Here is a 24,761-nt window from a genome sequence, read left to right as displayed (position 1 = left end):
TGATTTTTGCTTCTATCCATCTGACCAAAGCACCAGATTAGAAGGCTAAGCAGTGTCACGAGATATGAAATAACCAAGTGTTTCTGAATTAAATATCTAAAAAAAAAAATAAAAATAAGGTAGTTCCCTATCTCAAGTAATTAAGTCTGTTCCCTATCCTATTTAACACTCCTTCCTTCACCCTGCTTCACTGCCCAAGGAACAGTGTTGACATTTACCAAACTTCAGATTGAAGTCTGCTTGGCAGTTTGAATTCCCTGAAGTTTGAAGGGTTATTTAGTTTTATGATTTGGAACTGATCCTTTTCCTATCAAAAATAGATTTCCAGATTTTCAAAAAGCAGTGATAGATGAAGCTGAGCTGCAGACAAAGCAGACATTTTCAGAGTTTCAGAACTTAAATTGCCTTGAAATTATCGAGCAAACAAACATGGCCAAGGAGGATCATAGCCAAGTAAAAATGTCTATTTTATGCCAGTCCTAAATGAAATATGTTCTCGTTCCCCCAGAAAGCATAAGAATATCAAAACATAAATCATGTATCCAAGCCACTAAATTGGAAAAATAAATGTTCTTTTATGTAACATTGTGTTTTGAATTTATCAATAAGTCAAAAATGTTTTTACATCTCTAAAACTCCTTTGTCATCTTTTTTGTTTTCAACTGAAACAGATTTTTGAATTATATATATAGTATATACCATATATTATTAATATATCATTATTAATATATTAATATATGTTATGTTAATATACTATATATTATAATATTATATATTATATATAATAGATATAGATATAAACATTGCATATTACATATTATACAGATATTACGTAATATACATATATTATATATTATATAATATATTGTATATATTATATATTTATGTATATAATATATCTAATCTAATCTATTCTAATATATATAATATATATATAAAATGTATAATATATAATTTATATATATATATGTAAAAGAATAACAGAAAAACACGTCTGTGTCTTATTCAGGGAAATTGTAAGCTGGATGCAGTGGGAGGCAGACATGAAGAGCCCAGGAGAGCTAGCTGGTCTTCAGGGGCAGCCTCCATCAAGCACAGACATGGTCTGTACTGATAAGGAAAACAAGCAGCAGTACCAGAAGACCACCTTGGCTAAGCAGGGACCCCAACAGTGAGCTCCAAGGCCAAACAGATGATATATACAGCAGAGTATATTGTAGATGCAAGTGAAGACTAGCTAAAAATGAGGAACATATGGAACATGGTGAAAAAATGCAGGCCTGTACTACAGGGATGGTGTTAGGAAAGCTAATGGTCAGCTTGAGTTGGAACTAGCAAAGGATATCATGGGCCAAACTCTAAAATACTTTACTATGAAATCAACTTGAAGGACTATGGAAGGTATGTGTACTTGCAGGCTGTGGTTAAGCAAGGTTTCATGGTAATGTAAAAAATGAATCACTTGATCCTTGATAACCAACATGTAAAGATCTGCCCTTACTCGGTGAGCAGTGAGACAGCCTGAACACAGACAGGTCATCTGGCATTACACAGAGCTTGGTCCCGATCCTCCAGATGTCAATGGGACTTTTCCTTCCTGTTTTCAAAGAAAGAGAAAACAGCTTTTGTGCTTGATCTTCCTCTTTTTTTTTTTTTTTTTTTTTTTTTTTTTTTTACTATAACATCGATAATATAGATTTCTTTGAAAAATACTGATAGCTAAATGAAAACAAATGATCTGAAGTGTTGGCAAATCTGATAGGTTTATGTAGGTCACACCTGGAGTAGATTAGATCATCAGTGTATCCAGCAGGTCAGCATGGCCTCATAAATACTTGTGAACGACCTTTCTGACACAGAGCAACAAGGATTGCCTAATTTTCTAAGCACCTAATGGTTGTTAGTAACTCTTCTCTTAGCTCCAGATATACAAAATGTAGTCCTCATTGTGAGCTTTTTAAAAGAATGTAGTCCTCATGGTGAGCTTTTTAAAAGACGAAATTGGGGGTTATGCTGCTTTCTTCCTAGTCAAAAGACCCAGTGTTATACTATCACAATAACAACTGTATGAGAGCACCAAATTCTTGTTGCAAAGATCTGGCTGGTTTCCATTTTATTCTCTCACACAGCACTTTCCAGCTTTCACTCCCAGAAGCTCCTTGAAGCAGCTCTGGCTCCGTAACACCAGCGTGGAGGAGCTGCTTCAGCACAGAAATGCTTTTGTTAATTCTCCGTGGGCTGGCCGGAACATTCACCGGAGACAGAGGTCAGCTTAGCTGTGACCAGGGGACAGCACCTCTCACTTACGGTAGCCAACAGAGTAAACAGAAAGGCTTTCGTTGCTCCAGGCAACTTCTGCTGGTATGCAAACATATCCTTTTGCTGGTTTCCTTTCTAAGCCTTTGTCTGCAGAAGTCAGCCAGTATTAAGGGTCCAAATGAAAAGCAGAAGCCCCTGCCACCAGCTATGTGAATGTTTCAGCTTGTAACAACTTCAGCCCATCCTTAATTTACCATTTGGAAAGCCAGAAAACATTTCTCAGCTGATTCTGTGGAGGATGGCTCTAGGTCAAATACCTCAACGACAGCTTGAGGTGAAAAACGTGGCTAGATGGCTTCCACATGTGTGACGAAGTCCTGCAAGGCTCTTCTGCAGGGCTCTGCTGCTCTGGCCCGGGTGAGCTGCAGGAGCCTGCAGCTGGGAGCGTCACGTTTCTTCAGCTGATATTTTTTCATCCATTTTTTTCATCATTCAGAGAGAAGCTTAGAGCTGCGTGCTTAAATTCAACATCATGGCGGGGACAGACGAGGCAGTATTCCTCTTCTGAAGGGCCTGCAGCCGAGGTGCCTTGTAGGCCTCACAGTGCCTCCAGTGCAGCAGAGGGCCTGCTGCCTGGCTCCAAGCTTTGAGCAGTGAGAACAAAGTGTAGTGCTTTTACCTATGTCCTGCTCACAGCAGCTTGCAGTGGTATAAAGAAAAAGTGGTATGAAGAGGTGGTATAAACTCCATTTAGTAGAGCAGGGAAATGATCTTAAACAGCAAAACAACCTCTCACTGGTGGTGCACTGGTACCACCGATAACATTAAGAACCACCATTTCTTTAGTGGAAACAAATATTTGTCTCAGCTTATGTTGTTCATGGGTCTCTGGAAGCCAAGGATTATTTATTTATTTATTTAATCATAGGGACATTTATAGATGTAAACTTGAACGATGTGAATAAGATTCTCATCCTGATCAGCTCTGTTTGTACCTCCTCGGCAGACCTTGGCACAGTAATGCAGCCCCGGTGTACACCCCATTGGGCAGCTAAAGTTTACACAGAAAATATATCTGCAAAATTTAACAAACATGTAGGAAGATATTATGCCCTAAATGTGCATAGAATTCTGTTAACTATAGCAGGGAAACTTCATATGTTGTGTACAAGGAATGAAGGGACATCAGTACATCTGCAATATTAAGTATGACTGCAGGTTAAGGAGACATGAGACCTGAGACCACATCCAGATTCAGTGCACCAGGTGCTCACCAGCTGTGACTGGCTTCTCATACAAGGACAAGTGGTTAAACTTAGGCCCAGTCACAGGTTAGACACATACAGGATCAGGTTTCTCCAAGAGCTTAATTATAGCCCCTTTTGCTAGAGCATATCATTGGGAATACTCATCCTAAGTTACAGGGGCCAGTGCTATCCTAGTCTCACAAGTTTTGGCCTTGGTACACGGCAAACGTTTTTACTTAATGCAGATTTTTTGGTAACCTTTGGAGTCTTTTGTTTTAAGTGCAAAGACATGTGATGCTCCTCTATAATGATAAACTTTGTAAAAAGTCAAAACATCCTTGTTTTCTCTCTTCCACTGGCACCACATGGATTGTCCCTGTGGGATGTCCAAGGGCACTCCGGATGTAGAATTGCACGCAGATGCACACCAACCTTCGGGTACTGCTGGTGAGTCCTTACACCATCAACAGAGAGAAACTCCCCCAGTCTGATTCTCCACATGGCAGCCTCTAACAAGCCCAGGGTAACTACATGCCTTAGTTAAGCAGAATGGATTCAGGCCAAAGCATTTATAAAAATGACAGCAGCAGACTTCAAAGCTGAATGTTTGCACTTGCTTGGAGCTTTACAATTGTTGTTTGCTTGCAATTAGAAAAAAAAAAAAAAAAAAAAACCACTGAAATTTCAAAATTTCCTTTATGAGTAATTTCCTTTATGATATTAGCAGTGCCAAAACATTTAGCTTTGCCTGATTTTTTATAGAAAAATCTAGGCATGCTATAGGAAAATTAATCTTTGATTTGAGATGAAAACACAAGGAAAATTCATTTAAACACTCTGAGATTTGTGCATTCAAAACCTTACTGAAAATGCTTTATGAAGCATTTTGATCTCCACAGCTCCATGAGACATTTCTGAGCAGCTGTATTTCAGTTCTCTTTAGGCATTCTTATCTGACATCTGCGTTAACAGACAGAATTATCCAGCTGCTCTCGTTTTCCTAGACAATTGTACTGTGGTTTTGATTTTTTATATTTGGGCTGACATTGGGGATATTTCTGAGGTCAAGAAACCTAAACAAATAAGAAAAGAAAAGAAAAAAGAAGGGAAGGGAAGGGAAGGGAAAAAAGAAAAGAAAAGAAAAGAAAAGAAAAGAAAAGAAAAGAAAAGAAAAGAAAAGAAAAGAAAAGAAAAGAAAAGAAAAGAAAAGAAAAGAAAAGAAAAGAAAAGAAAAGAAAAGAAAAGAAAAGAAAAGAAAAGAAAAGAAAAGAAAAGAAAAGAAAAAAGAGAAGAGAAGAGAAGAGAAGAGAAGAGAAGAGAAGAGAAAAGAAAAAAGAAAAGAAAAGAAAAGAAAAGAAAAGAAAAGAAAAGAAAAGAAAAGAAAAGAAAAGAAAAGAAAAGAAAAGAAAAGAAAAGAAAAAAGAAAAGGACTACCACTGTCCCGAGGGGAGAGGATCCCTGGCAGAGACATTGAGGCTGCAGTGCTCAGAAATAGGAGACAGAGCCCAAGACAGAATTGAGCAGCTTCTGCTGCTTCACATCTTCCTCTGTTTCACCCCAAGCACTGGCAGGAGACCCTAGGCATTCTGCTTGGTTTATCTTTGGGATCTGTATTTCCTATTTTTGTCATTATTTTTGTGAACATTATTTCTTTCCATGGTCTGGGTCAGATAGAGCACAAGATTTGTTAGTGGCAGATCTGAATCTTGCTGAATACTTTGTGCAGCCTGAGATTGTTAGAGCACAGATAGAAAGCTTTGCAGTGAGTTGTGCTTTGTAAAACAACAACAGGAGCAAAATCTCTGCTGGTCAGCCAGAAATCCATCTCTGTACTTCGTTGTCATACTTCCATGGGTTGTGTGGCTTTCACTTTTAATTAATCCAGTCTGTTTGGTTTCTGTCAGAAGTCTATAAGCTTCTCTGTTAATTTGCTGATGAATCCCCCACTGAGTTGTAATTACAGTCTTCATTGTGATCCTTTTTACGATGACAAAGGAGATAGGATTTTGGCATCTGCATAACCTAACATCAGTAATACTGTAAACGCTGGAATGAGCTCCCCTGTTCTTTTAAGTATTTTATAAACACCTTCAACATTACAAAAACATTGTGATGATTAAACAAGTGATTGATAAGTCAGTGTTTACATTGAATTACCCCCATCACAGTTACTTCATGGGTGGTATATGAATAGCAGGCAATTACCATTTTACATTACCACTACAGTAGCTGCAGTTCCTACATCCAAACAGAATCTGCTGGAAAGGATGAACCTGTGCAGTTTTCACCACCTCATTGTCTGTGAGCTGCTGCGATCACCTCAAACAGCTGGGATCCATTTCGGAAGACTGAAGCTGAACATGGCTTGAACCCTTCCCCTAGCCCTCTGCAGCAGGCATTTCATACTAACCAAAGCAAAGCCTATGCAGCGAGTTACTAACCAAGCCAGTTTAGCTGCCTAGGAGCACCAGAGCTCTTCCAGAAAATCAGAGCCAATCCATTTTCTGGTTTTATTAACAACCCTGGTGCTAGAGAGGTGTTTCTCACATTAAGAGCTAACTTATTTGGGGCTTGCAGCCTGCACTAATTCTAATTTTGGATTCTGAGACATTTTCCCCTAAGACACAGTATTGACCAAGCAAACTGACTTAGAGAGCACTCTTGCAGGAGTATGGAACATACTAACACACAAAAAGATGTCATCCATCAGAACAAAAGGTGAAATTCTGGTACGTGCAGCTGCAGGATGAAGTTTTCATCCTGGTTGTCATTAACATTTTATGAATTACTTATGTTTCAGAAATGGTAAGAAAAACAGCTATTGAGCAGCTGAATAGGTGAGGCTGTAGGGTACCCCCGGTGTTGTCTAATCTAACCAGGGCCAGCTGGAACAGATCGCCCGTGACTGCGTCCACTCCTGTTTTGAATATCTTCAGAGAAAGAGACTGCACAAGCTTTCTAGGCAACCCGTTCCACTGTTTGACCACTCTCACAGTGAAAACAAAATTTTCTTAAGTTGAATTACATGCATTTCAGTTTGTGCCCTTTGACTGTTGTCCTCACATAACATACAAGCCCCTCATTTTCCAGCACAGAAATGTCAATGAGGGAACTGTGCTTACTATACATTACTATTTCATAAGACATAACTGCACTTAAACATAAAATTACAACTCTAGTCTGGAAAGGAACTGTGTAGAAGTGGGAGGTGGATAGATATCCCTAATTTTCAATACTGTTCCCAGTGTTCAGATAGTTTTTTTTAAAGAATCCATGCTCCTAACTCATAAATAACTGCTGTCCCCTGTCTTACAGGCTGCAGCTAAGAAACGCACTGGAGAGTGTTGTTTTCTCTCATCATTTCTACCTACTTAAATTCCCGATCCTCACTGCTGCAGCCACCAGGAAGAGGACAAGGAAGGCACCTCTTGGTCCTCAGTGAGGACTGGGCTGCGCTCACTCACTCTTGCTGGTCAGCTGCCAAGCGGGAAGTGGGGCTTCTGCTCGCCAGCGTTCAGGAAAATGAAGTGACCCTTTCCCACACAGCATTGAATCTGAAACAGCTGGTGGAAAACGGTTCTCCGAAACGGAGACAGGCAAAACAATCAAGTACCTACAGCTTATGGACAACCAGTGTGCCTTTCTGTTCGGAAATATGCCAAGTCAGCACAACCGAAGTCCTAGTGTAGACCACAGTGGGGGGCTGGAAAAATGTCTCTGTACTGACCTTTGGGGAGAGGAGAAAGAAGATGAAACAGTGAAAGTTTTCTTTTGACACCTTTAGTCATATTCTAAATTTGACACTTTTTCACTTTAACTCACTAAGCCTACTGACAACTGAAAGCTTACCAAATTCTTGTAAATTTGTTTTTTTGGATTGCTGGCAAATTCAAAACAAGTATTAAGAAATCAGCTATTCAACACGGAATGCTGTCACCACAAGTGATTTGCATTACCATCGATACAACTGGTCTCACTTTGGAGTTGCCATGGGCAGCAAAAACATCAGGGGCAAAATCTTTAGTGGCTCCTTATTGTGCGAGTGACTTGATCTTGTGAGAAACCTACATCTCCTGGTTTGCTTAATGCATCAAAATACTCCAGAGCCAACATCTAATACAACCAGAATGTAATTACATCCTGGAAGCACACTATCTGGCACTCAAATTAATAGTCAGAGGCTGAAAATGAGTGTTGCTCTCAATTTTTCTTGAAAGTGCAAACAATAATCTAGGTGACAGAATATCAGTTTACTCAGTTTCATTGTGGAAAATACGGACAAAGTACAGAAAAGGTAAACACATCTCTAAAGGCTTAGACACATTCATTTCCAAGTCATGGATTCTGTAAAAATGACTTTTAACACTCTTCTTGCTTTTGATCTTGCCAAGAGAGAGCTTGAAGCAAAGGTCAAGCTCTGAGCACTTCAGGATTTTGGGAAATTTGGTGACCTGCAGGTGAAATGCAGTAACAAGCTCTCAGATTTTAGTTGAAAAATACATATCACAGACAGATTTTAATATGTCAGCTCATTCTCTTATAACTTTTCTTGCCAATTTCCCCAAAATTTTAACAGGCTTTTTTTTTTCGAAAACAAAAAAGAACAAAACAAAACAAACAACAACGACGACAATAAAAACAAACAACAAAACAAAACAAAACCACAGCAATTCATCAGAACTAGTGATAAGAAAATACACCTTCCTGTCATCAGGGGGAGCTTTAATGCCAAAAATCCCAGTGACTTTTTTTAGTAATTCAGCTTTCTCGGGAATTGCAAGGCAGCTGAAGAGAACGCTGAATTTCCATCCTTTCTCCTCGTTCCCGAGAGAAAAGGATAAGTGTGCTGCCCACCTGCGCAGGGGAAGGGCAGCTTGTAGGCACCGTGTTTTCACTGGCCCTGCTCCTCCCCATCCATCTGGTCTCATCCTGCCGCTGTGTCCTGTCCCAGGCTGGGCTGGGTAGGGGTGCTTGGCCTCCCTGTGTCCTCTGCTTGCTCTCTCCAGGCACAGCTACAAGTCTGGTGCCTCCTGTGCCACCTGGAAAGATGCCATCACAGCGAGCAGCCCATGAACCCACACCGTTTGCAGGGTTTGCCAGGCACATGGTCCCCCAGACTTCTTGCTGTGCGCACAACATATACAAAAGGGGGGCACCCTGGGCTGGGAGGATCATGGCAAACATTTTAAGTATATATTTTTTGTAGTGGTCATTCAATCCCACAAGTCTTATTAAATGTGTGCTTAAAAGTAATTACTCTGTAGTTTGCTCAGAGCCTGCTGAGTCTCCTCTGGCTATAAAATAACATTGATTCACAGGTTGAGTGAAAGCTGAAAAACCTGAAAAATCCTGTTTCAGGAAAAATTAGCAGCTAAATCTAATGAGAGCTCTTAAAACAACTTCCTTCTGGCCCAGGCAGCTCACAGGAAAATGAATCCCTTTTCAGATCCATATGCTTGCTGCAGTATTTCCTGTGTTTTTCTGGTCACATTCACACACATAATTCATGTGAGTTTTCAGTCCTAGCTGTGGGCCTAAAAGGATGTGGTTGAAATCTTCAGTCTGCTCATGTTCTTGTCTCCATGCCAAAGCTCTGGTGGAGGGTTTTGGGAACTCTCTGTTCCTGCTAAACTGGGCAATGTCGCATCCCAAGGGGTGAGGAAAGGGAGAAATTACAGAGAGGAGGAGGAGAACCACATGGCCATCTTTAGAAAAAAATTTGATTTTCAATAAATTCAGACTACTAGTCGCCCACTTCAAAAGGAAAAAACATCAAGTCATAAAACTCAGACAACATCCCCACCATAAGGAAACCCATGCAGGTGATCTCCAAGAATCAGAAGAAAGTCTGTTTTTGTGGGAGGATTGTGCTGTACAAGCCACCACAGATGTGCTTAGCGTATGGTGGTGCCACTCACACTACACAAAGTTTACCGCGTACCTTGGGCTTGCTTGTAGCTTTGCATGCTGTCTTTTGACAGCTTTGCCTTTTCAGGGTTGAGATGTTTGTAAAGGAAATGTGACTAGGTGAAGAGGAGATATCAACAGACATGGAGGGACTGCAGAGGTGTGCAGTTAGATACATTCTTGTATAAGAGTAAATTAAAGAAAAGGTGAGCCCGCATACTATGGAGTTTTTTTGTTTTGTTTTGTTTTGTTTTTTTTTGCAAAAATCCTCCTTAGGGAAGTACCCCTGCATATACCTGTGCTCCTGTTGACCCACCTCTACCCCCAGCAGGCCCCAGTACAACCTGACCAGCTGCCCCGTGCTCCCCATGCCAGCCCCACTGGCGGTGCCGGAGGAGGGACCTGCTGTCCCCCATGTGGCTGGATGATGGCACAGAGCTGAGGAGGGGCAAGGACTTGACTAACACTCTGGGTACCCTGCCTGCAGCTCCTCTCTGGGAGCCGAGGAGATGTCAAGCACCACAGGAGCCCCAGTGGTTTGCTTGGTCAGCTTTCTTGGGATCAAGCTTGGGATTTTCAGTGCAAAGGGGCAGTTATTTATTCCAGCAGGGCTCACTGGAGTCAGAGTCTGCTGTGGGGCTTGGTTGTTAACCTCCACCCCAGAAATACGGCTACAGTCAGGAAATAAAATGTAATGCCCTTCCAGATGACTGGCTTCACAAGAACCTAACATCTCATATAGAAATATTATCTTTTCTTCAAAAGCTGTTTCAATTCAGAGCACAGCACTGCCAAAATCTTTGGAATTTCACTATAAATATGTCTTATGATATAAAGTAACCAGAATAACTCATTGCCCTTCCTGAGCTTTCTACTTTACATTTGAAAATAAGTACTAAGCCTCCCACATTCTCCTTCTGTAATATTTTATGTTGTTATTGCTTAAAAGGTTGACTTTTTAATGTCTTCTGTTACTGCTTAGAAGCAATTAATAATACTATGATGTTTACACTGCTCTATATTTGGTATAACAATACTCAATAATACTACTTTCAAGCCATAAATGCTGTTTCACAAACATTTGTAAACTAACCCTCCTATCATAAAAGCAAAGTCATTTTTTCTGTCGTAAGAGGGTCTACCCTTAGAAAGAGGCAGGTTTAACATTCATTGCATGAAGATTAGAATGAAATATCAGATATGAGGACTTCATGCTGAACTGAATGAAGTCAGTGGAAATATTCCCCCAGACTTTGGTCTGGGTTGGATCAGGCCCTTAGACCACACGTGGTGATTTGGGGACTGATATTAGTGCTCAGCACAACCTTTTGTTTTTCACACACCAGGTACTGGTGGCAGATGACAAGTTATAGCACAAATGCCCCCTTTTTGGTGTACAGCAGATGTCAAGCTTAATCTCCACTGAACATCTCAGTCTCTCTAAAGGTAACGTGGTATTTACTGCAGTCAGGGCCCGAGCCATTTTGAAGCAGAAGTCGCCAGCTGTGTGAAATGAAACGTACTCAAAGCTGCCAGCAGTAAGAAATTAAACACAGGCTATGGCAGCGTCTGCCAGCTTTTAGGGCAGTAGCAGAACAGTGGTAGCCAGGTGAACTTGAGGTGGCAGCAATTTAATGCACCCCATTCACCAGCTTAGAGATTCACTAAATAATTTATCTCTCTCCTTTTTTTTTTTTTTTTTTTTTTTAAATTGTATATACTGTTACCATACTACAAGTCCCAGAAAGGAGAGAGGGGAGCAGATAGAATGAAGAAAAGAGATAAAGCATTGGAAGATAGCATCCTGAGAGGGAACAGCACAGAAGCATATCCTGTCTCTTTCTTGCAGCAGTATATGTACGGGAATTTCATAAATACAATCTCTGTAACTAGATCTGATACATCAGATGGAACAGAGCCAGGAAATTTGTCCAAGGCCATGCTATATTAAGTGGTGTGGCAGTTTCAAGGTGTTTTCTGACTAAGATATGGGTAAGAATATATATAAAAGAAAAGAAGAACTACTTTTGAAACCAAAGCTGCAGCTTTCTTTTGTAATCTGGTTATGCAAAAGAAAAAAAAAAAAAAGTAATCGTACAAGACTGCAGAATAAATGTTCTTTTCCCAGTGCTTTGGGAAGTCCTGGCAGTTGTGTGCCTTCTACCTGTGAAGCAAAATGCACACAGCAAAGTGCTGTGTCACATCACATTACAACACATTAACAAACAAGAGGTAATAATAAGGTACAGCTTTGACTTGTTTTGTTACCCAAGAAACAGCTATTGAGATGAAACAACTATTGAGATGGATCTTCTACCTAAAAAGAAGGAACTGAAGAATGGGTGCCATCAGGCTAAAGAGCAGATACCGATGCAGGACCACTGCAGCTCTGCTAAGGGATCTGAGAAGTACTTAGCTCCATCCCTGGTGATTGCTTCAGGTACTGGACTATGGCTGCATTGTGGAGCAGTCCCAGATATCTGCCCAGAATTAGTCTCAGTCCCTTAGCCTGCTGGAAAAGCAAAGAGGTCTGGAATATGAGTTCAGGACTGAGGGGATAGTTGAAAACCAGCTCCTTCTTTTGTTCTGACTTCATGGCTCATGTGCAGCACAGTCACATTAAAAAAGGGTACGTAATTTCTCATCATTGTAGAGATTGGAAAAATGTAATACCCTGAGCCAAAGTGACTTACCCCCATAAGGAAAGCATAAGAACAGCACCAGCTTAGAATGCTGACAAACCTAGCCCAATGTACAGAAAACAGTGCAAGATGTGTATAAGATTGTGGCTAATATAAATTTCATAAAAAATAAATTGAAGACTTTGTGTGAAGCACAAATCACACAAAGACATTGTATTTTTCTTTTTTGTATAGTATGATATTTCTTTGTTTTGCCCTGATGTATTTAGTTAATGGTAGAACCCCTTTGGAGTTTGCCATATAAGAAAGAAGCCCATAAAATCATATAGGTTTCTGTAGTCACTGCTCAAGACTCACAAACTTCATTCCTCTGCCACTTGAAGTAAATTTAGCCTGAGATTTTTGTTCTGTGATGATTCTCGTGGGCTGTGAACTTGGTGCTTGCCACACTAACAACAATCCTTTATGTCTCCAGACTCTATCCATGTTCCTTGTTAACCTTCAGTCACAAAGTAATGAGATGCATCAGACACTGTGAAGCTGGCCTAAGGGGTTACAAATTTGGATGAGGGCCACATACTGTACTAATTGCTTCTAATAAATTACATATTTCAGGAGGGACATCATGATTTTAATCATTTATTCTGCACGTTGTTTCCTTTGGAGAGAAGAACAAGGCGACACTAAACAAGCCCAGCATCTGAAATTCATGGCAGAGACTAGAAAGAGCTCATTTAATAACAACCATCATTGTAAATACTAGAATTATGCATGTATCAAATCCCTGGGTCTGAACACTGTGGGAAGAGCCAGTGAGTCCTGGTTGTTTTAATGAGCCAAGCCAAAATTATGTTGTTGGATGTTCCTTAGATTTATAACAACTCAGACTTAACCCCATTTCAAATTCTGTAGTTAGGACCTAGCTGAAGAAAAAGTCTTTGCTTGTCTGCAAAGAAAAACACATTAAGAGGTGAATTTAAAAGATGAATTCTCCCAAGGAGTAGGGGAAAAACAGAATCAAAGGTACCTTTCACCTTGGTGGGATAGGACCTTAATTATGATCTGATTGTAATTATGAGCTAATTGTGAAAGTGAACACAGAAAGCAGCAAGAGTTTTCTGTAAAGCCCACTGAAATTAGTAGGATCTTGATGATGAGCCCACCAGCCTCCTGCAGGGTGAAGTCAGATGAGGAAAGGTTTCCTATTTCCCTGACCTCTAGCACACCCACACCAGTGGGCTCACTGTTAATAAAATCCTCAAACCACTCGGGAATGAGCACTTCCTTCTCAAGGGAAGACCTTGATGGTATTTAAATAGCTGCTAGTATTAATAGCAAAGGCTGGTAGATAATGTGGAGACTTGTGAGCTCTGGGGAGCAATGCAGGTTTGGGAACAGCTCAGTCTGTCTTATGTTTGTCTTTGTAAACCTAGTTTCCTGTCACTCCAGTCTGTGTTTCCTTTCAAGTATGAGCTGATATACCAAACAAAATGTGATTATCTAGGCAAAAGGAAAACTGTCTTGGTACAAAGTATGGCTTCGATGGGAAGCTGCAGATGTAGCTCCGAGACTCAAATGTGCTCTTTTAATTTTCAGGTGGTAATGAGATGCCAAGGAAGTACCATTACCAGGGATAAGTGCAGTCTGAGCTGCTCCTCTCTACTTTAGAGGGTTTTTATCCCATTTCAAACTTGTCTGGAGAGTGTCTGTGTGGGTATGGGAGGGGAAATCATGAGAATCCAGCACACCTTCCAAGGGCTCCTCTGGCTCCCCAACCAGAATAATGAAGATATCTTTAAGGATGCCATTCATGGATGAATGGATATTTTTGCTAAAACAGCTGGACATCTGCTTTGATACAAAGGAAAAGGCCTAAAGGATTCTTCTTTATTTTGTCATACAGAATGAGAAGCAGATCAGTTAGTAGCAAGCCTTAAGCAACGAGAATTAACTGAAAAATATTGCCCTGTGTAGAACTGGTGACTTCTAATTGAGACACCTTCCCCTGGCTCTTCTTATGGTGTTCTTCATAGGGAGGTACAAGACAACTTCTGCACATGAAGAAGATCTTAAAATGAAAGGAGAAAGTGATGGGGATTCAAGCTTAACACAATGGCACACTGGAAGTTGGGGAAGGAAGAGAGAATCTGAAGTTTGGACCTAAACGCCCAAGAGTAAAGAAAGAATGGAGGGACACAGACAAAACAGAAGTGATGAACTCAGGACAACAGAAAAATTAACTAGATTCTCAAGCATGAGATAAACGTAACACTGATGTGGAACAGTGTAAGCTTAGTAAAATTGAAAGTTTAGCCTATGACATTACAGCTGACATGAAATAGAGAAGCAGTTTTAACCTTCCTAATGTTCAGCATTTCATTAGTTATTATTACTATCCTCAGGCAAAAGGTTTTGATATACCTGGAAAATAACATGAGAAGAGGTAAAACATAACATACTGAAAATATTATGAATTCAGTCTTCGGATTCTGACTTTTGCTAACATTACACACAGTGTAAGAGTACAGAACTAACAAACACTGCTGTAGCAGAGTTAGCAAAAGAAATAATTTTGAAAGCAAAATGAAAATTCTCTTTGCCATCCATTAGGCATAGTAATACAATTCTAGCAGGAACTGAGCTGTTATCTGGTTTGCTGTCTGATTTGCTCTCCAGATTACCACCTAAATCAATAGCTCTTACATTGATTTTTCCAACACGCTGTATTCCAGTAAAAAGAACAATGCTCTGAGATGAGTCAGCTATTTGCTACGTCTGCAGGGACTCTGGTGCAATTTTGTTTAGGAAAATAAAAGCAGAAGCCAAAGTACACACATATATATAGTGATAAGAACCTGCCTGTTGCTTGCACCCTAACCTGACACTGTCTCTGCAGACACATGGGTTTGCCACAGCTCGCTAGAAAAACTACAGGCCTGCCTCAAGACAGATCAAGCCACGGAATGGGTGGAACCAAAGTATTTGGGGGCAATGTCAGACAAATAGGAACACGGTCTTTCAGTTTAGGTGACTGCGATGGCAGAACAGGAAAGTATGCCCAGGTTTAACTAAGAAGCCATATACTTACTATCACACATAAATCACCAGCAGTACTGCACTTTCATATATTTATTTCATAGATTTTCACATATTTGCATATTCCATATAACAAGTACTATAGTCATGGTACAGTACTGAGAGATATTCATCATCCAGAATGTCATTCTTTACTGTATATTGAAGACTACCCTGTGAGTACACCAAGGGAGAAATAGCACACAGGGCAAACGTGCACAAAGCTGAGTGAATAGTGTGAAATCATTTAGCCCACTATTCTGAAAATATTGCTGAATATTGCAAACTACTATAAAACTAGACTTATTTAAATCATTACAAAACTTTTACAAAATTCTGCATTTCATGGTAATGCTTCCACAGCATTGTGTATTTTGGATTGCTATTTTTTTCCTCCTAATCTCTTAGTCTAAACGAAATAACATTCATGTTTTCTTAGCAATGAAGAGGAAGGAATAATGAATTTTCTACTCCAAGACTTTTTAAAATAAAAAGGACAGTATTTGTGACAGTTTAGTATGTTTAGTACGTTGGAGCAATCCAAGTGGCTTACAAGTAGGGTTACCAACTTCCAGGTGTCCACCCATGTATCTAGCTGTACCGTGCAGTTTAGGGTGTTAATGTGTACAGGAGAGGTGTTTTGTTCTTTGCTTTCTTCTGTGTATGAGATATTTCAGATCAGTTATGAGCTGTCTTTCCTACTAGAAAATCTATTCCCTGTGAATAAGGTTGATGGAGGAGCAAAGTATGCCAGGCAATTCCCCAAACTTCAACAATGGTAAAACTGAGGAGGCTGCAGTCCTTGAGAGGAGCTATGAGGACCTATATTACAGAGCACTTCATTTACACATGATTTAGTTTAGGCTCACGGAGCAAAATAATACAGCAGTGAGATCAATAGGTGTTATTGCTACTCATGCAAAGATTCTTCCTTCCATAAATTATTACAATTGACTATAATAGTTATTTCTAATAACCAATAAAAAAACTTCAGCCCATATTGACAGACAGATAGCAAGTCTTGTGCAGCACCTGGGTGATGTTTTCACAGTTGCTGAGTTCTGGAGAACTGAAGCTACAGAATGACAGCCATAGAACTGGCTGTTACAGTGAATTACCTAACGACAGGGTTCACTCTACAGATCAGATATTCTATTGTGCTGAGCTGAAGGAATGGAAACAGATGATACTCATAATATATCCAGAGACACCTGTCAAGACTGGCTTTGGTCTGCAGTCTGGAAATGGTCCTATACTGAAACGTGCTGGTCTGAAGAGCTGATGAATTGCCACAGATCTCACCTACCTGCAAGCATTTGCAGGTCCAACTCTGTTCAGTCATTGGAGAAAAAAGACCTAGATAGAGCTGCCTGATTGCAGCTAATACTCTGCTGCTTTTATGTTCATTCCTGAAAAGCTCATAAGCCCTCTAAACATTTACTGAGATTTCTCATGACAGGTAAGGCTTCATGCTCCCTGTGTTGATTCTGTGTTCAAGGGAGATAAGTTTGAACTTCTCAGTGCGTGTGCTGTGCTACTCATGGGCACACGGGGCCACAGCTCATCCCCGGGTGTCCTCTGCACGCAGGAGAGGACAAAGCTGCCACATGTAACGGGGAAAGGAGTGTGCTGCTGGGTGCAGGGACAGTACCTGGACAGTACCTTTGAGGGCAGGCGGGGTGTACACGCTCTGCTTCCTTTGCTTTGGCGAGGCGCTCTGGGACTGGCGATTCAAAAGAGAGAGAGAGATGGTGAGAGACCGAGGTGGAGAGAGCCTTCCATGCGTGGCAACTCAGTCTTGCCACGCAACATTTCCCTCTTGTTATGTGAAAAATGTAGCAACAAATGCAAATTCTTGTTTCGTATTTGAAATCACTCTGGGTGCTTGCCAGTGTAAGTGGTACACCCTTATGGCCACAGTAGGGTGGGACTGAAACAACTCCTGAGTACATGCAAGCAGTGATGGGCAATTTGTAATATCCTGCAATGCTCTGCATTGCTTCAAGTTTAGAGGGTGAATATATCACTCTGAGAAGTTTCTATGAAAATGATACTCTATAAACCTGATGCCAGTTCCTGGCAACTTTTATAGTTCCCAGGCAAAACAGACCCAATATTACTGAAAATTCATTGTAAAAAAATATTGTTAAGCATAAAATTAAGGTAGCCTGTGCTTTTAACAGTCTATGTAGCTGACTCTCATAAGGTAAATAAATAATTTATATATTAAAATAATGCAAGATTTACTTTAATTAATATGCCAACTAAACACAGTATAAAGAATGATTCTGTGTATAAGTAAGGTAATACTGAAATTCTTAATACATACATTTTTACATAAGTAAATGGAAGATCCTTCTCTCTGCACTTTTACAGTATATTACTCCCTAAATAATTGCATTAACCACTCTGCCTTTAGCTAGGCCTGTTTTAAGTGGTATCTTTAGACACAGTTAAACTTTTTTGACCCCAAAATCGCACCCATGTATGAAAGATGAATTATTCTAAACTAACAGGAAAATTACATACAATATATGTAATTTTAAAAAATTAAATACAGAGTATAATTTTTAAAAATTATATATGGAATAACAGAAGTGTAATTAGTCCAATGTACAGTTAACAAAAACTGACTGAAATATATTCCAGTGGTAAGGCAGTGCAACTTCTGCAGAATTAAGGCAGTTAAATTGGTGTTTATGTAATATAGAATATCTCTATAAACAAATGACAATAAAACAAAATAATATTTCACATGTGGCTAATTTTTGAAGACATAAGCACCACGTTACATTCCCAAGAAAAATATAAAAAAAGCTGTGCCTAAGCAAGCTTTATTTTCTCTCATCAATTTCTCGTAGTGTTTTTGCTCATAATGATGCTGTCTTTTCCCAGATATTTGATCAAAATGTCTCCTACTTTTCCCCTGAGTACTTCTTATATCGTCAGGTACTTTTAATCAGATCTCTCTCTTCAAGGAACATCTGAGACAGCTCTTAAGAAAAACACTTCCACACGAATACAGCCAATCATATTACCTTATCACAATGGATGGAGTGATAACATTTATAAATAAAAGATTGTCTTCTTTTGAAAAAGCAAGCTATTTATAAACACTGTGGGGTAGGTTGTTGATCCTCACCCCAGTGAATCACTGTAAGTCTGTGTTTGAGTCCAAATCTAAAACAATCAATACCTCCTGCTGCTATTTAGAGCTTTGCCAGCTTCTCTGGGCAATCAGGGGAGGAGAAAGTGGTCAAGGAGCTGCAGGAGCTATGCAAGGGGAGATCAGAAAATGAGACTGGAGGAGATGGCTTTCAGCTGTCCTGCAGACAGCACCGATCCTGTGCCTGCCACGGGCTTGGCAAGCTACAGCAAGGGGGGAGTTTGCAGTGGTTTTGCAGCCCCACTGCCAGTGCTGGCTGGGACGAGTTGGCAGGGCCACCTTGGACCAGGTCGACTTTGTTTTGAGTGAACAGGGGCAGAGAGGAAATGTGCCTTGGCAGCTCCCTGCTCTAGGGGACTGGCTGTGCTGCTGGAGGTGGGGTGACAGCACAAAGACAGACATCAGCTGGGACAGACCAGTAGGCCACAATGGGGTTTTTACAGGAGATCTATTTTAACAGTAAATACATTGTAAGAAAAAAAATGTTTCACTTACTTCTGCCTGTGAGATGTTTGTTCTCTTCTCATCTTTTTCTAGAAGAGGAAAAGATAGAAAAAGAGAAAAGTTAGTACAAAAGACTTTCTCTGTGTGAAGTATTGCAGCTCTGCCCTGCACCCTACAGCACCACTGTAAATAAGAAATTTCCTTTTTGATTTACAGCTTGTTTGTGTACCTCAGAATTCCAGAGGCCCTGATTACCGTTTAGACATGAGCACTGTGTCTAGAGCCCTTCACTCACATGTTTTGACTGTGAACTGACAAGTAGTGGTGTGTGGTCAGCACCCGGCCCTTTGGCTGGGCTGGCAGTAGGGCTCCATGCTTGAGTGGCCGTGAGGACCCAGGGCTGCTCTGCCCAGGCCCTGCTCTCTCCCATTTCTCCAGAAAAGCAGGCTTACCAAGGCCTGGTAGGTTGCAGTAAGCCTCAACAAGAACTCTACCTCCATTCAGCTGTTAATACACTAGCAATGACACTCAAGAGCACCTAACAGTAAGATGCAAAACCAGCAAACCAAAGCGTAACTAAGTCTAGTCTTTCATCTTAAAAAAACACTGGTGTAGTGTTGGAAATGGCTGTGAAATATTTCCTGGTACTGCTTGCTTTTGTTGCTTTAGTTTGCTCTTGAGCATAGGCATGGAAGAAATAGTGAATGCTAGAGATTTCTAATGGAAAAAGCACCTCTGAAAACCTAGCTGAAAAACTAAATGAAATTGCATGAAGCAGAGGAGCCAAGGATCTTCCTAACCATAACACTAAATCAGTTTGTGCATCAGATAAAATTATTTTTCCAGTGTTATCTTGATATGGTTAATGGTCAAAAAGTGTGTCTTCTGAGGATGATTTCCCAAATATTTGACAAAGATCATATGGGATCTTTGATGCACAATAATTTGGAGCTCTAAAATTTAAGTGTCTCTTAAAGACAGACATCATTGTCTAATTGTGCCACCACGCCTTACAAATTTTTCCACGTGCAGATACCACTGTGCAATTTCTTCTGAAGGAAGAACTAGGTCTGTGTAACATCACTTCATCCAGCTTAGTCTCTATGTATTGGCTGCTGGTGGTGTGCTGTGTGTGAAGAGGAGAGCCAGTCCAGGCAGACTGTCTGCATTTCCTGTTGTGCTCTTTACCCTCATGTCCAGGCATCTTGCAAATATTAATTGACTTAGTGGGTTTACTCAAAGTATGGATTTGCCATTATATTAGAGACATCCAAATGACTTACACTCCAGGCTAAAATATGTGGTTCAAAACAGAGCTGATTACTCCAGTGTGGTCCCAAAGATACGGAATTAGACAAGACAATCAGGAGGCCAGTTCCTGCCATTGACATTTGCATGACCTTGGGTAGATGACTAATCTCTTCCTTGACTTCCCTACCTGTAAATAACGATTGCAGTACCTAGTATCCTTTTAAAGCACTTTGGAGCATGAAGATAGGCTGGCTAAATGGGTGATTATTTAAGTGTTTGTAATCCTTCATATTGATAGCATAACAGAGAGACACAGACTTCAATGACTCAACATTTGATTTTTTTTTAGCTGAGAATCCTGGATTTAGCTCAGAGGTGGAAAATTGAATAAATCAGGAACTAAGGGCAAGGAACAATGAAAAGTAAGTCATGTCCCATTACTTCTTGAAACTCTAAGCTTGTCCAAATTCAAAGTATTTTTGGTAAACTCAGGCTGAGACTTGCACAAGGAAAGAAAGCTGCAGTCAGCAGCTTTGTCAGGTTTCAGGTCTTGTTTCTAAGGATTTGCATTTCTCTAACCCTTTGCACTTGCACTTTTAGTGTTCCTCTTAGTGGGGTGACATTAAACCTACCAGAACTGGAAAGTTTCCAGCCTTTCTTTTCATCCAGCAGCCTTTATATGAGGATAATTTTGTGAACAAAAACTGGTCCTGTATGGAGCTACAAATCATTTATATCCACAGGGCAAGGAATGACAATAAACAGCATTAAACTGTGGAAATTCAAGAATGACTTACAAAAACACAAAAACAGTTTTTCAAATCCAATAGATATCAGAAATGAACCTGACACACCAAATGAAACAAACTTGAAGCAGCAGGTGTGAAGTGTTTTACATGAGTTGTGAGATAAAAGGGAAGACAGAGATGGTTGGAGGTATGTTTTGGTCAATGGTACATTTTGGTAGACATTCATTTTAAAGACAGAAAGGGTACTCTGCATGCTTGTTCTGATTAAAAAAAAAAAAAAAAAAGTCAATGGAGAATACAGATCTTTAAGGAGAGGCAATGAAGAATAGGAACAAGGGAAGCTGAGATCACTGTATGTCATAGACCAAGGCAGGGAATAGAAAATAAACAAAAATTTTCAACAAAAAAACTGCACATAGAGGAGAAGGAAAAGACGTAAAGCAAGGAAGATAGAGCAAGAAGAGAGCAGCACTTCTTCTATGCATGCAGCTAAGGTAGTGATGGGAGACATGGGTAGTGGGTTGTAGCAGAAGCCAGGGGAGAAATTTAGAGATGACAGAGAGCAGAGCAGGAGGGCAATGTGCGCTGGAGCTCGACCAAGAGCACCCTGTCCAGGGCAATAGTTTGAGCTATACTGGTGTAACTGAAGGGTTGCAATTATATTTGTATGAACACTCTTCCTTGGATAGAAATAGTATTTTCCCAGTGTAAATTACATTGCTTTGAAAGCAGTTTAAATAATGTTTAATGTAGCAGTTTAAATAATGTCGTGAAAGCATATTCTTAATAAGAGAGTGTCCACCAGAGACACACGGGTGCACACAGATGCTCTCACTACATCAGGTTGGTTCTGGCATGAGAAGAAATCTCAGAAACAACAAAATTTGTGATGGGAATGGATGGTATAAGGTAATAAAGAACATGATCAGTCAGCTGCTGTGACTGAGACGTACCCACATAACAGAAATCAAATGATATTTCCCACCCTTACATCCCTGTTAAATCCATTGACAATTAGAAACTGAATTTCTTTACTAAAATCTTTGAACATAAATTCTTCTTGAGAGGGGTGAGGAAATGATCTGAAACTAAACAGACTTGATTCACAAGGGAGAATGAAATCCCTTGTTTCTCAGTGTCCTTCAGTTCCCATTGACTATTGTGCACACTTCTACTCACAAAAAAACACCATATATTTATACAGAACAAGTAATTTCCTTTTCTTGTTTATAACTAGGCAATTACACATGGAAAATTCAATTGATCAGGTATACTTGTGTCTTATATGAAATTAAACTCTTGGTTAGATAACTTCTCCCTACAGGTTCTCTTTCTGGGGCCAGGGAGACTGTTTAATGATGCTCCATTTTCTTCTCACAAACCATAACATTGCTCACAGAACACAATACTGCTCTGTTATACTCCAGATCTGAATATATGGCATTTTTCCAGTTTGACTTATTCTCAGCTGCCCTAATTAGCTAACTACAATCTAATACTCAAGTCATTTCTTGACAGCTTTTACGTTTTTGTTTTCAAGTGGTATGTTAGAAATCATATAAGAACTGAGAACAGATTTGTATTTACCCAAGTTACTGGAAAGTGGGGATTTGTCTCCCACATGCTCATGTTAGCTTAGCTTTTTTGAACATTTATTAGCACAGCCACCCAACCAAGCTGGCAGAATAATCTGAGCTACTCCAAGGGTGTCCTTACATGAAGTCAGAAGTAAGGTGGTGTTATCCGAGGTCAGACAGGATCAGAGCATATGGAAGCTGGCTATGGGCAGAATGACAACTGCCTAATGCAGCTCATCACTCTTCTTATGCATCTCCATTGCTGTGGAAACAGCAAGGACATGCCGAGGGAAACCCGATGGTCGCTTTCAAGATCAAAATTCATCTGCCCCTCTTCTCCCACTGGGTAATGTTAATGCACTTGCAGCAGTCATGCAGGGCAAGAGGTGATGTGTTTTAAAATATGTGGCCTCTGATATCACTCATGGACTCTGCAGTGGAGTCATCCAGCCACAGCTCATCTCATCCAGCTAAGTACCCTTCTTTCTTTCCTCTTGGCAAGAATAAATAAAAGCCTTTTCTGCAGTGTTTCAGTCAGAAACTGGAGGAACAGACCAGGTCAGAGAGGCTGGCTTTTACACAAGAGAAACTCAGTAAAAGGCTAGTGTAGTTGTTGGAGGAAGCGTTGTGTAGAGAGTTTGGAATTTTCCTTGGGAAAACAAAGATGTGGAGTTTCAGATAAAATCATAGGTGGTTGGTAGGGTTTTGGAATTATTATTATTATTATTATTATTATTATTGTCAGAGTATCTAAATTTCCCTTTAAAATAATAACTACAATAATTCTTTAATTGCTCAGATAGTGGAAATAATGCATGAGTCACATGCCTATAATAGATGTAAGTAAAAGAAAGTGTTAAACAAGAATGGTCTGAATCTCAGTGAAAGAAAGGGACAAGAAAGAGTTTAAGGACATGATGACATCAGTCTGGAGCCTGCTTACAGTCCTACCCCTGCACTGTGTCAATGGTACCACTGGAAAGAGCAAAGTAAATGAGCAGAGCTACTGACACAGCCTTTTGCATGCAGACTTCAGTGCAGGACACACCAAGCTATGGAGACAGAAATCAGGTGATGCTACAGCTGTGAAACAATTCTGCCAATTTTGTGAGTTTTTGTGAAGTGTCTCCATGGCGAAACACTACCATGCCTGTCAGCAAAGCTTTCTCTATTGAAAAATGTGAAAGAAATGAACCAACTGCTGACTTCTTATGAATATGATTGATGATGACATACAGTTTTGTAGGCAGAAAATTGAAACTCATTTTCCTGGCTCCGGCTCCACTTAGCCATCTCCTGAGATGGAGAGGAGGGTGGCTGTTGGCTCCAGGTGCAGGGGGTTGGTGTTCAGGCAGTGGGCAGCAGAAGCCTGCAAAACCTCAAAAACTTGCATTCAAATGGCACAAACAATTTCAGGAACCAAAAAAAGAAATGCATTATTTTTCAAATAATTCTTCATTCTCTTGCCACTTAGTGGCAGGTGAACCTGAAATTTTCCTAATATTTTGGTTTCTGTCATTTCACATTTCAGTTTCTCCATCATAAAATAAGGATTTTTAAAATTATTATTAATCTACCAGCTTGCCTCACTGGTGTTTGATGACCACAGTTTGTATTTGCATTTGTATGTGTAAAATGAACTCACTGAAATCTGATTTAGAAATTGACTGGTGTAATATTATTATTATTATTTTTTTCTGCTATAAAAACTACATTTCCTTTCTTCCAGAAGACAAAATAAGATCAAAAATATTTCATGCTTTGCTTTTGGCAGAATGCTAACCACACATTGCTGGATTAGCTAGAACTTCATAGCTTTTTACCAAACCACTGAGCTAGGAAATGGAAAAAGTACAATAAGGCAAATATTAAAAAACAACAACAACAACAACAAAAAACCCCTCATGTAGTTAATTGTTTGACTTTTGCTTGTTGGTTTCTATGTGCCTGTATCTATCAATGAGAACTTGACTATGAGTATGGATGTAATTACATTTAATTACAAAAAAAAAATCTTGGTAGGCCCTCCCGGCATGAGTGTATGTTTCTGAAAATTTTCACATTGCAAAAGCACCTCATTAAACTCCAGTATTGCAGCTGCTGTGGTAAATGTAGCTAGAGGGTCTTCTCCCTCCTCAGTCAAACGCTGACAGGAGAGTACATTCATTACTGTTCTGCTGCATTTCACACACTAATCGGCATCTAAATTACTGCCTGCTTCTTTAGGGAATGCTAATAGCAAGATTTGTATAGGAAATACTAATAAAAACAGGAAAGAGAGGAGTTTGCTAGAAACACAAGCATTAGGATGCTTAACGTGTAAAGCACCTGCGGTTAAGGCATGTATCCTGTGGGAGATCCTGTGCTACCCTGAGAGGACCTACCTGCCACCCTAGCTGAGGCGATTGTGTGGTAGATGGCTTCTGCACACCAAGTATTGGCAC

At 40.0% G+C, this 24,761-nt stretch overlaps 1 protein-coding gene across 1 annotated transcript in view; it reads right to left on the bottom strand.

The window, feature by feature from the left end:
- PPP1R1C (protein phosphatase 1 regulatory inhibitor subunit 1C) overlaps positions 1–24,761 on the bottom strand; it is a 46,484-nt gene that overhangs the window by 3,762 nt on the left and 17,961 nt on the right. Inside the window, 2 exon segments of the mRNA XM_005016810.6 lie at positions 16,793–16,853; positions 18,792–18,829. Coding sequence (XP_005016867.2) covers positions 16,793–16,853; positions 18,792–18,829 — 99 coding nt within the window.

The sequence above is a fragment of the Anas platyrhynchos genome, chromosome 7 (assembly GCF_047663525.1).
Source record: "Anas platyrhynchos isolate ZD024472 breed Pekin duck chromosome 7, IASCAAS_PekinDuck_T2T, whole genome shotgun sequence".
Classification (NCBI taxonomy): Eukaryota; Metazoa; Chordata; class Aves; order Anseriformes; family Anatidae; genus Anas; species Anas platyrhynchos.
Note: the sequence above shows the minus strand (reverse complement) of the source record. Positions and strands in the feature narration are given on the sequence as shown.